This window comes from Otolemur garnettii, unplaced genomic scaffold (genome assembly GCF_000181295.1).
Source record: "Otolemur garnettii isolate 467f Iridium unplaced genomic scaffold, OtoGar3 scaffold00039, whole genome shotgun sequence".
In the NCBI taxonomy this organism is placed as follows: Eukaryota; Metazoa; Chordata; class Mammalia; order Primates; family Galagidae; genus Otolemur; species Otolemur garnettii.
In genome coordinates, this window is record NW_003852434.1 from 10,636,915 (window position 1) to 10,649,178 (window position 12,264).

The 12,264-nt window shown below is 45.8% G+C and overlaps 1 protein-coding gene across 1 annotated transcript in view; it reads right to left on the bottom strand.

Annotated features, from left to right (window-relative positions):
• Positions 1-12,264, bottom strand: part of FRAS1 (Fraser extracellular matrix complex subunit 1) — a 430,037-nt gene that overhangs the window by 206,928 nt on the left and 210,845 nt on the right. The window contains exons 14-17 of the mRNA XM_012805310.2: positions 11,974-12,117; positions 4,513-4,653; positions 2,149-2,289; positions 701-877 (exon numbers count right to left, since the gene is read on the bottom strand). Of these exons, the coding sequence (XP_012660764.1) occupies positions 701-877; positions 2,149-2,289; positions 4,513-4,653; positions 11,974-12,117 (603 nt within the window). The remainder of the gene's footprint in view (positions 1-700; positions 878-2,148; positions 2,290-4,512; positions 4,654-11,973; positions 12,118-12,264) is intronic.

Sequence of the window (12,264 nt, forward strand, 5' to 3'; positions counted from 1 at the left end):
ATGAACATTTTTTGCAATGAAAAATATAAAATTAATGAATTCTTTTGTTTCCATGTAGCTTCAGAGCCAAACAATTCCCCATCAGCAGGGAAGCCCTTGCAGGAGCAGAGGTGCCTCCCCACGTCCTGGGATCTATTCTCTCCCCTGTCATCCCCTCAACCACTGGTAGGTAAGCAGCTGAGGAGTCCAATTATCCAGGATGTCATCAATTCTCTGCAGATGATATGCGAAGACAATGGCAGGAATCTCTTCAAAATTTTGACAAAAGTCCAGATTTTGCCCAGAAGAGACCAATTCACATTCAGAGCAGCAAATTAGAAGAAATAATAAATAAAATTCTACAGTGAGCTCTGGGTCTTTCTCAGCTCCCCATCCTGGTCTCTGAAGGAGTTTCTGTCTGGAACCTCTGAGAACGTGACTAAGGGGAGCGGCTAGCTCTGTCTGCCCTCTGCTATTCACACGGGGTGGGAGCACACCGGTGGGGCCCCTGTGTGGCAGGGGTGGGAGCACACTGGCGGGGCCCCTGTGTGGCAGGGGTGGGAGCACACCGGCGGGGCCCCTGTGTGGCAGAACTGCAGCCTGCTTAGTCCTCAGCACCCGGGACCATCCTCATGGGAAACAAAGGTCCTCCTGGCTTTGGTCCCATCTGCTGGATTTCCCAGGAGGTAATCCCAGAGGCTACCAAGTCGAGTTCACTTACCTTCACAGAGCCCAGAGCTCTCCAAGTAGAAGTGGGCTCTACACTGAGACAGGCACTCTCCAGAGGGGCTCCCTGCCCTGGATAGCTGCTGGACTTGCAGCCCCTCCTCTGGCCTCCTGCACTCAGTACAGTCTGTGTGCTCGGGGCCCACACAGGTCAGGCAGGAAGGGTGACAGGCTGCCAACAGAGTAAAAAGCAGAGAACAATCTAGGATGAGAGGCATATTGTGACTAAAGGGAGCCCCTCGTCAAATCCAAACCCCTAGGAAAGTTCACCAAATAAGTGCCAGCGTGTTATCTTTCTAGCACTGAGTGATGATGATGTTTGTGAAAGGGAAGTGAGAGTGTGCTAACCCATCCCATGCTCAGGCCTGGAAGGGCCATGGGGCTAGATCACAAAGAATCCCCAGCAAGCGGGAGAATATTGGCTCAGTTCTCCAGAAAAACGCAGTTGCTGAATGACGATTTAACATTATGCCCTCAGTTTTTATTGAAGGTTTTTAGAAGCATTTGTACGAAGGCCATTACTGTATCTTTGGCAAAAATGGTTGTGTTATTATCCATTAGTCATCCATCACGGAGTACTTAGGGGTCCAGGCAACAAATTCCACTTACAATTTACTTGGGCTTTTCTAGACAAGGAAGAGGCCCCCTTTGAGCAGCAGTGAAAATTTTATAATCCATCCATATTTTGTTCTTGGCTACTGTTGAAAATCAAAGCCAAAAACAGTACTTGAACTATTTCATACCCGCATTTTGACACAGATAACTATCCTGTTGCTTAAAATATGCTCTAAATTTTCTCTTTCAAAATATTCATTGCAGCGTTCCTGTTTTAAATCCACTCTTCTTATAACTGCTCTCAAACTCTGTTCTAAGGTGCCCTATATACAAATAAATATAAATTAATTTCACTTAATTAAAATGTTGGCTCCCAATGTTCTGGTTTCAAAATGCTGGAGTGATATCGCCCTCCCAATGAACCCAGAGCCTTCTTGGCAAGTAGTTATTTAAGATTTTCCATTTCGCTCAGCCGAGAGGCATCGCTCCTGACTCTCAGTGTGTTCAGCAGCGTCATTAACAAAAAGAAATTCTGCAGGGAAAACAAAATGAAGTCTGAGCCAAACAATAGCCACGGGAGGAGAGCAGGGAAAGGGGACTGAGCACTCCGTCTGGGTTTAGTATCCGCTAAAGGAAATAACATGTGCCATAGAACAGCTAGGAGAAACCGCCAACATGGGAGTGATCACACACATTTTCAGATGTGATTTTGTTCAAATTATCCCTTCACAAAAGGTTTGTAATGAAAATTGCATATTATGCATATATAACCACATAAGGTGTGCTAGCAGAAGAATTGTCCTGGATAGTAGCATTGATGGTAAAAAAGTCAATCTATATCCCTGGGATGGGACAGTCTCTCACGAATGCCGATGATACCAGCAATACCTTTACAGACGCCGTGGTCGGGGTAGAGGCCCTCTCCACAGTGGGGCAGACAGCGGCCGTGGCGCAGAGCGTGGGGGGCGGTGCAGGCTGTGCACTGAGATGCAGTGGGCCCAGAGCAGCTGGCACATGAGCTGTGACAGCCTGGGAGAGAGAGCGAGAGGGAGCCCCGTGGGACAGAGGGGACTACAAGGCCCACTGTGAGCCTGGAAGCCCTCTCTGCAACACTCTTGGCCCCCAACAGACGTCACACCAAACCACTGGGAAGAGTCGAGTTAGGAGGTGGTGACGCTGCCAGAACCACTCATACCCCTCTTCACCCGTCTGTCATCCATGTCCCACCTGTTATTTTTGCCTGTTTGTTTTGTTTTTTGAGACAGAGTCCTGCTTTGTCCCCCAGGCTGGAGCACAGTGGCATAATCACAGCAACCTCACATTCCTGGGCTGAAGCGACCCTTCTGCCTCAGTCTCCCACATAACTGGCACTACAGGCTCTTGCCATGACTTCAGGCTGGTTTTTCTCCTTTTCGGTACAGAGGGAGTTGCAGTCTTGCTCAGACTGGTCTCGAACCCCTGACCTCAAGCCATCCTCCTGCCTCTTCCTACAGGCGTGAGCTTCTGTGCCTGGGCCCGCCTATTATTATTTGTTCCCCTTTCTTCAGTGTTTGCCTTAAGTGCTTTGTACATTAATACTTGTAATTCTCATAACAACATCATGAGGTAGGCATTCTAACTTCGTGTTACAGATGAGGAGACTGGGGTTTTGAGAGGTTAAAAAATCTACCCAAGATCACAGAGCTCACTCACCAGCAGGGCAGGGGTTTAGCTTGGGTCTGCTGGCCCTAAACTCACACTGCATGGAGGAGAGTGGGAAGTCCGTGGTTCTGGAAGCCAGGGGCACCTGCATCTTGGCCGGCCTGCCTACTAACTTATCGATGCCCTTCACTAAGCCCAGGTCTCTCCAGACCTACTTCCCTTGGCACAAGTATAGCGAGAGGCTGGACGAAATGATCACTAAAGATACTAACAGCTGGGACACGCTAGGATTCTAAGTAAGATCACAAATCTGACCACAGCACATGACAGTATCAGGAATGTGTGTCCTCTGTGTTGGCCCTGGTGTTAACAGAAGGGCCTCTCTAACTCTGAAAGACAGACGGTGGCATGGCCTGGGTGAGCCTTTAGCGGGCTGGGGAGAGGGGTGACGATGTACAGAAAGAAGGTGCTACAGGACAATGGTCAGAGCCGTGGGAGGTGGTGGTAGGGTGGGAACCTTGGCTGGGGGCAGGACACTGAGGGAAAGGGATAAACACAGGGTGAGCAGAGAGGGGACAGGCACAGAAGAGGCTGATAAGGAGAGGTGTGGTGGGTTAGGTCTAAACATCCTCCAGCAGACACCGGGCAGCATGAGGACACGTGTGTGTTTCAGGCAAGAAGGGAGATCAAGGTGTCCTAGGTAGAAAGAAGCTCTCAGAGTTACTTGTAGGAAAAACACAAGTTGGCTGCATACAAATTGGATATTTATAAGATCTCAAATGAGAATGTTTCATAGTTTAGGTTGTATAAGTCTGAAAGAAACAATAAATAAATAGCACATAAAAACAAATTTCAGTGGATAGAGACCAGCTTTACTAGCTGTTGAAATTGGTTTAAGTCTTTATTTTATTTTTGTGTGCTATAGTTGCCAACATATGAATTTATAAATACCACGTAAGGAATGATTCTACGCTGGGCACAATGGCTCCCGCCTGGGAGGCTGAGGCAGGAAGACTGCTTTAGGTTAGGAGTTTGAGACCAACCTGGACAACACAGTGAGATTCCATCTCCTCATAAAATTTAAAAGTTAGCCAGGCATGGTGGTGTATTTCTGTATTCCCAGCTACTCAGGAGGCTGAGGCCGGAGGACTATTTGAGCCCCAGGAGTTCAAGGTTACAGTGAGCTATGATTGTGCCACAGCACCCAGCCTAGGTGAGAGAGACTCTATCTTAAACAGAAAGAAAACAAAAGAAAGAAAGAAAGAAATGGTATTTATCATACCTACAATTTAAGTCAGTAATGGTTTGTAACTATACAGGACTGTATGATAAAGATGCCCCTGGCATTTCAAAAATATGAAATGACCTCTAATGATGATTGACTGATACATGTAAGTCCTTCATTTAATCATCCTAATCCCCCAGCATTCACCTGTATCTCCAACTCCCATATCAAGTACACACAGGTTCTATAACGACAAGGGTATCCCTTTGAAAGAAACATTTTGCCATCACAAACGCAAATTCCCAAGTGAACAGCACTCAGCACCAGGTATAGTCAAATGTGTACTGGAGACTTCTGGATGACAAGGACGGTGGCCCATCTCTTACCTCTGCATCTGTCAGTGGCATCAGCGTAGTACCCACTGGGACATTCAGAAATGCATGTCCCAGCGTGCAGCACCATCTTCTCAGCACAGGTGAGACATCTGGGACTGTTCGGGCCACAAGTCTTACAGGTGTGGTCACAAGCTAAGGGGAAGGAAAACCCATCAGAGAAATGTGATAGTGAGCAGAAGAGGCGGCAAAGCCCATCTGTGGACGCAGACCATTGTGGACGCAGCAATCCCATTCCCTGGCTGCTCAGCAGGGTCCTGTCTCCCTGATCTCAATAATTCTTTTTCTTTTCTTTTTAAATTAATTTTTAATTAAATCATAACTGTATACATCTGTGAGGTACAATGTGATGATTTGACAGACAGTGTGGAATGCTTAAATCAAACTGATAAATATAGCGACCACCTTACTTTCTCATTTTTTGTGGTAAGACACTTAAAATGTACTCTTAGGTATTTTGAAATATACCCATGGATTATGCACATTGGGTGAGATCCCACCAAATGCTTGATCCCAACATTTTGAAGGACTCTGTGCTTCACAGTTGAAGGAGAACTGAAGAATTCATCATTGAGCCAAGCATAACAAATACTCAGAGGTATAACCATCAGTGTAACCAACTTAGGAGGAATTTAAAGTTAAAATGCCCTTGAAGGTAGGCTTGCCAGATTTATTAAATACAAAAATCACACGCTCAGCTAAATTTGAATGTCCGATAAATAATGAATAATTTCTTCATATAAGTATGTACCAAATATTTTATCCCTTATCTTGGAGGAAGAATTCAGAAAGTCAGGGTTTTACTATGCAAGGACATGTACTGGAATTACGTTGACATTGTTGACTTTTATACAATCTTATAGGGTCTTTTCTGCTTATTCATTTACTTCCCCAAAACATTTATTAAGGTCTAGGTTCGGTCTTGGCCAGGCAGTAGAGACACAAAATCAAATCAACTTGGTCTTTTCTTTAAGTAGCTTATTAATAGAAGGAAAAGAAATGGACAATGTTAGAAATAGTAAATATATCATTGCAATTGATCTGTATAGGCAAAATGAAAAGTCAAAAAGATGTGTGTGGGGTAAGAGGTAGAAAGGGTCACAGAAGAATTCACAGGAGAAGCAACCCTGGACCACTGTCTGGGCAAGCAAGAGAGACCATGTGAGGCTGAGGAGACGTCCTCAGGCTGAGCTGAGCAGAGCCAGTCGAGGCTCAGAGCCGGGCAAGAGACTGGGTTCTCCAAGGAAACAGCAGTCCCACTGAGCTGGAAAGCTGGGAAGCCTGATAAAGGCTGTAGCCAGACTCTGTTGTCTAGGTTCTCAGCCAGTAAAAGGCGTCACGGAGACCTGCATTTAAATGTGGTAGAAACATGGGGTGTTCGTGCATAAGAAAGGTCACTCCGGCTCGGCTCTGGTTCGGAAGGCACTTAGGAGGGGTGAGGAAGGAGAGCCAGGGGCCTAGTGGCCCCCACAGTAATGCTCAGGGGGCAAGATGATGAGGGGCTGAATCAAGGCTACAGAGGTGGGGACAGACTTGAGGGCAGTGTAGATGAAAATGTTTCAGATGGCTCACAGGAGTCTGTCTCGGGGGACAAGTGATGCCACACACAGAACATGGGGACGAGAACAGGTCAGGGGGCAGGAGGGAGCGCAGTGCGGATGTGTGCAGTCCAGCAGATAGTCCGACTTACAGTTCTCGGGGGACAGGTGGGGGTCATCCCATACAAGTGGTCTTAAAAAAAAAAATTCATTGATTTATTTAGAAAAGGCATGCAGGTGTCAGGCGAGGTGGCTCATGCCTGTCATCCCAGCACTTGGGAGGCCAAGGTGTGTGGATCGCCTGAGCTCACAGGTTTGAAACCAGCCAGAGCTAGAGCGAGACTTCGTCTCTGAAAATAGCCAGGTGTTGTGGTGGGCACCTATAATCCCAGCTACTTGGGAAGCTGAGGAAAGAGAATCGCTTAAGCCCAGGAGTTTGAGGTTGCTGTGAGCTGTGACACCATGGTACTCTGCCAAGAGTGACAAAAGGGAGACTCTGACACACACACACAAAACAACATAAAAGGCATGCAGGATAAGACCAAAGCAGACAAAGACATAGGTAGCATCAACATTTAAGTAAAAAGAAAAAAAAAAAAATTGAAACCAAAGTGACCAAAAAGAAATGATCCAAAGCTTTAAACTTTATTCTTAGTTATTATGAAATATACCCACCAAATGCTTAATCCCAAATTTCTGCTTCATAGGTGAAGCAGAGTCCTTGAAAATAAACCAAAAAGGTGTGTGGTAGCTGATAAACCATGGGAAGAAAAGTTCCCAGAAGGAAGTCGCTAACAGTGAGGACAAACAGCATCTGGCAAGGCTTCGCTGCCCTCAGAGACGTGGCTTGGGCCACGCGTTTCAGTGGAGTCACTGGACAGATGAAGGAGAAGGCTGTGCTAACAAACTGCTCTGTAAAGACCCCAGGCTGGATGGGAGGGAACCGGGAGAGAAATCACTGAAAGGGAAGGGGCATTGTTTTGTCTAATATTGTAAAACTTCAAGGCAAACATAGACCCTAGAAAGGTTTTATTTTTTATAAGAGAAGAGTTTAAATGATTGATGAAAGAATACATAGATGAAAAGATACATTCAGAAGTACAGGTGGAAGATCAGCCTCCACAGAGCGGAGAAAGAGTGGGGGAAGGGAGGGAGGGTGCAGCTGTGACTCATCCCTCATCGGCCAACGTCTTTAAAAACAAGCCGAGCAAACTTCCTTCACACTGCAGAGAAGCAATGTTTCAGAAACAAGAGAACTGCTGAGGCAGGGTCTGTCTGTTCCCTTAATCCACCTCCACCTCGCTAACCTCCTGAAAAGTATTTTGAGAACCTGAGAAAAAAAGAGGCTGAGTAAATGGGGACAGACGCTCCATCCTGCATCCTGGAGGATTCGGCGTCTATCCAGGACCAAATGTGTTAGAGCAAGATAATCTTCAGTAAATGGGCCAGGGCAAGGGCCTTAGTATCACTCTCCCACCCCCCAACTCATGACTGGAACGAAGAAACAAAAATAAATCTGAAAAGTGTTCCTTCCTCCCACACTTCATAAAAACTCCCAAAGTTTCTAATTCTAGAACAGAATGGAATAACCTGAAAGCTAAATGCAATTTTGCAGAAATTTTTAAAAATTAGAATTGACCAACAATGAAAACTTTGCATACTGAACATTTTAAGACACCCCTAAAATAATACTTAGAAAAGAATTTGTAAATTTAAATAAAATTATTAGACCTCATTTCCCCCAAAACTAATCTATAATGTCAATACAATACACTAAAAATTCCAGTTTATTAGGAATTCAATAAATGTACTGTAAGTCTCTGACGAGCTAAGTCAACTTTGAAGATGAAAAAAAGGAAATATTCCCCATCAGATATTGAGACATACCACAAAGTAAAAGAAATTAATGAACAAAACAGTGGAATGGTGTAATGGCATAGAAATTTAGAAATTTCCATGTCTTGTAGTTTAGACAGGTACAGGTATATACGGGAATTTAATACACAATAAAAAGAAAGAGGACTGGCTAGACTGAATTACCAGGTAATGTTGGGAAAACTCTGGATCCCTACTCAAACCCATGTACATAATTGGACTCCAGAAGGATCAACAACCCAAGATAAATTTTTGAGAAAAAACAGTAAATTAATAGAAGAAAATATAAGATAATTTATTAGCTGAGTAGGTCTTCTTAAACAAAAATTCAAAAGCAAAACCTTACAGCAAAAAAATGATAGGTTAAAGATGCCAGTACAACAAAGGGTCTCATGTTCAAAGTTAAAGACAACAGAATGGGAACTGTTTGCACATTTAACACCGAAAAGAGTTAATATATGTAACAAATAAGGAACTCCATACCATGAGCCAAACGAAAGGCAGCAAGGCCAGCAGAACAATGGGAAAAGCACATAAAAAAGCAACTTAGAGAAGCGGATACTCAAAGTCCAACAGATGAAGACCTGCTCAAACTCATTAATAATCAGAAATATGCAAATTAAGTGGGAGGCCCCTCTATACCTACTGAGCAGAAAAAAATCAAAAGCTTGAAAATGCACACGCTTGGGAACGCAGATGGCACAGCCCTTCTGTGAGCAACCCAGCACTACTTAGTCCAATAAAGAACACCAGAGTTAAGAAACCAACCATTCTGTTCATAAAGAGACAGAGAGGAGGCTGGTCACTGGTGCTCTCTGGCACTGCAGATGGAGAGAATGGAAGGGCTTTGTCCCGAGGAGTGCAGGTGGGTCACATGATGGGAGGCGGACAGGGAGCGTCCTGCAGCGGTGACGAGTGACCAGTTAGATGGTACAACAACAACACAGGCACATCTTAAAACCGTCCTCGGTGAGAACAGGGAGCAGCACGCACTCTGCGATGCCATTCAGGAGAGTTAAACACGCCCCACTCAGAACAAAAATACCCTGTTTAGATAAGCTCATAAAAGCAAAAACATAAAAAATTAAAGGGCTCCATGGGTGAGAAAGAGGAATGAGGATTTAGGAAAGAGAAAAAAAGGAGGGAGGAAAGGGGAGGAAAAGAAAGAAAGAAAAAAAAAGAGGGGCTGACAGAAACCTCGCAACTTGCTTTGATTTCTTATGTAGCTAGAGTCAGAAAAGCCGTCCTAAGAGTACAAGCACTTAAAATCAAAGCATGAGGAGGCTTGCTTTTTTTTTTCCTTTTAATTTCCTCTCCCTTTATGTCTAATATTTGTGAAACTCAAAACATGGACAACAGGTGAACTTGGTCGCCCTCAGCTCTTACACGGGGGCATACCAACACTCCCAACAGGCTCTGCTGGATTCTTCTCAGCACTTGACTTGGAGATTTCTGCAGATAAGGGCGGGTTGGTTATAAATTATTAAACCAACACCAGCTGGTCTTTATCTTGACTAGCACTAATCTGAATTGGAAATAAGTTCAGCATTATCGGCATCCGACGTCTTAATTAACATTCCGATACCAATCAGTGAGTTGGTTCACTGTTATTTTAGAAAATATTTATGTGAAAAAAAAGAGAAAATATTTATGTGAACATTTCTGAAGCCATTTGATAAAAACTTCCAGAACTCTGACAATTTCATGAAAAGTGGAGGCTCCAGTGTGTTTATTGAAAGGCTTCTGGTCAGTGCAATGGCCTCAGGAACTCTGCCTCCCGCTGAGCACATGGCTTGTGTTTGGTAATCGCTTGCTGGTCAATTCATTAGTTGGCCAATTAATGTCAGCTATGGTCTGTCCTCCTATCTGGAAGATTTCTTCCTGATGCTTTTTGAAATGTATGCAGATAAAACCAGATGCCCACCTCTCACTGCCTCGAGGCCTGCTTTCCCTGTCCTTTCAGACACACCTCCTCCCCAGCAAAAGTTGCTTTCTCAATCCAGAAAATGTCAGAGTGGTGTCAGCACTCCTCCATCACTGACAGTAACCAGCTGCCTCAAGGACTTAAAGGGTAAACGCCTGTAGGTCCCAGGATTAGTGCAAATTTGACATCTGTCGACCTTTAAAGAATACATCTGGCTTAATTGAGCAGGAAAGTGATGCTGGCAGGAAAAGATTAACATGCTCAGGCTAATGGCAGCCTGGCCTTTCTTGCCTTGTTCTCTCTCGAATCCACACAAAAGCCACCTGTGACTCATCCGCACCAAGAAGAGATTCTCAGAGCAGCGATGCTGCGGGACCCCTGCACAGCTGGGAGCGAGCAGCCGCCAGGACCCATCGCTCTTTCCCGAGACAAGTGGATCTGTCAAGTCCCAAAGATCAGCTCACTTGGGCTGTTGCCCTGCTCAGTGAACAAAATGAGGAAAATAACTCAAGAGAGTTTTATGGGCTGCACATTTTTATGGATTGAATGGACTTACTTATGAAAGAGAAAGACATCGTGGCCTTTCTCGAGCTCTGACCATCTCAGTGAACTCAGTCCAACCTTCCACTGCTGTCAAGATGCCCACCTGGGGATCTGGCAGTGTCCTCAAAGCTGGCCAGCTCAGCCAGAGACTGACAAGAAGAAAGGAAGAAGGAGGAGAAAGGAAAGGGGAAGGATAACGAGAAGGAAAAGAGGAAAAACAGGCAGAGGTGCCCGAGGCCGTCCACTGCAGGCCGCCGAGGGTGGCTCCTGGCAGTGAGGATCTATAGCCAGAAGAGCTAAGCTTGAATCCCAACCCTGCTCCTTACTAGCTGTGTGACCTTAGGCCAGTTTCTTACCCTCTCTGTGTCCTCATCCGGACAATGAAACGCTAATAGCAACCTCATGACACTGCTGTGCCAATTAAACACCAAACACTGACCTAACCCCTGCTCTGAGTGCTCTCTCGTGTAACTCCATCCTCTTTGCAGGCTTTTGAGTTGGGACACTTACTAGTTTCCTGCTGCTGCTGTAACAATCATAAACTCTGTGGTTGAAAATGACATGCATTTACTCTTGCAGTTCTAGAGGCCAGAAGTCCCAAAATCAAGGTGCCAGCCCACTGCGTTCCCCCTGGAAGCTCCAGCAGGGGATTCCTTGCCGTGCCTTTTCCAGATTCTAGAGGCTGCCTGCATGCTCACAGCCCCAGCACTTGGGCTCTGGCCCCATCCTCACTTCTGCTTTTCTGCCTCCCTCATACGAGGACCCTTGTGATGACATAGGGTGCACCCAGATAACCTAGGATAGTAACCCCACTGCAGCTTCATCAGACATACAAAGTTTTGTTGTTGTTATGTTTTTTATTTGTTTATTTTATTTATTTATTTTGCCATCCAAAGTCCCACACTCACAAGTTCTAGTGATTAGGACAAGGACATCGCTGCGGGCCCAGTGTTCTGTCTACCACAGGTGGTACTGTATCCTCATTTTACAAGTGGGACCAACATGCAGAGAGATTAAGAAACTTGCCCAAAGCTATGTATTTCCTCCTGCCTCCCCTGCCTCTCAGTGGGTTAATGTTTATAAAGCACTTGGAACGGTGCCTGGTACAAGAAAGCACCAGGCTGGGCTCGTTCTCACGTCACAGCCATGGGTGTTAAGCGCAGAACGGACAGTCACCGCTCAGCTTAGTCAGTGGTACCCTGCCTTTGGGGTGGCAGCGGCCTAAGAGTCTCTGTGTCTCAATCTGTGTTTGGAAGGCAGCCTGACACTGATGGGGAGTTTGGGATTTGGAGAGAGGCAGGCCCAAGTGGACCCCCTCCGTCCCCCCCTCCCCCCAGGGCTCCCCACCTCCCCTCCAGGTGTGGGTCTTCATCTGCAGGATGAGGCAAAGAGCACCTGGACCCAACAAGCTGTCAGGGCCATGGAAGGAGATTCCACTGGTGGAAAGTGTTTTATCCATTTGTAAAACACACCAGTGTCAGTAGCTATTCATGTATAAGAAACGGTGGTAATCGGTGGTACGATCCAAACACAACCAGGGGTGGGAGAGCCCCAGTGTCCCCGCCTGGCACTCACCGCTGCAGGTGCCCTGCCTGTTGTAGTAGCCTTCACCACAGCTGCTGTGGCAGCTCCCATCCCACAGCACGTGCAGGGGGTCTCTGCAGGACCGGCAGTGCTTCTCCATCGGGCCCCAGCAGCCCACACAGGACTTGTGGCAGACTGCAAGCAAATGGCAGAATCAGTGAGCAGCTACAGGAGGAAAGTCGGGTGCCATTTCTCTTTCAACATTTTAGGTTTTGTAAGGAAGACATCAGTTGTCTCCTTGGCTTCTTCTTTTTTTTTTTTTTTTTTTGAGACAGAGCCTCA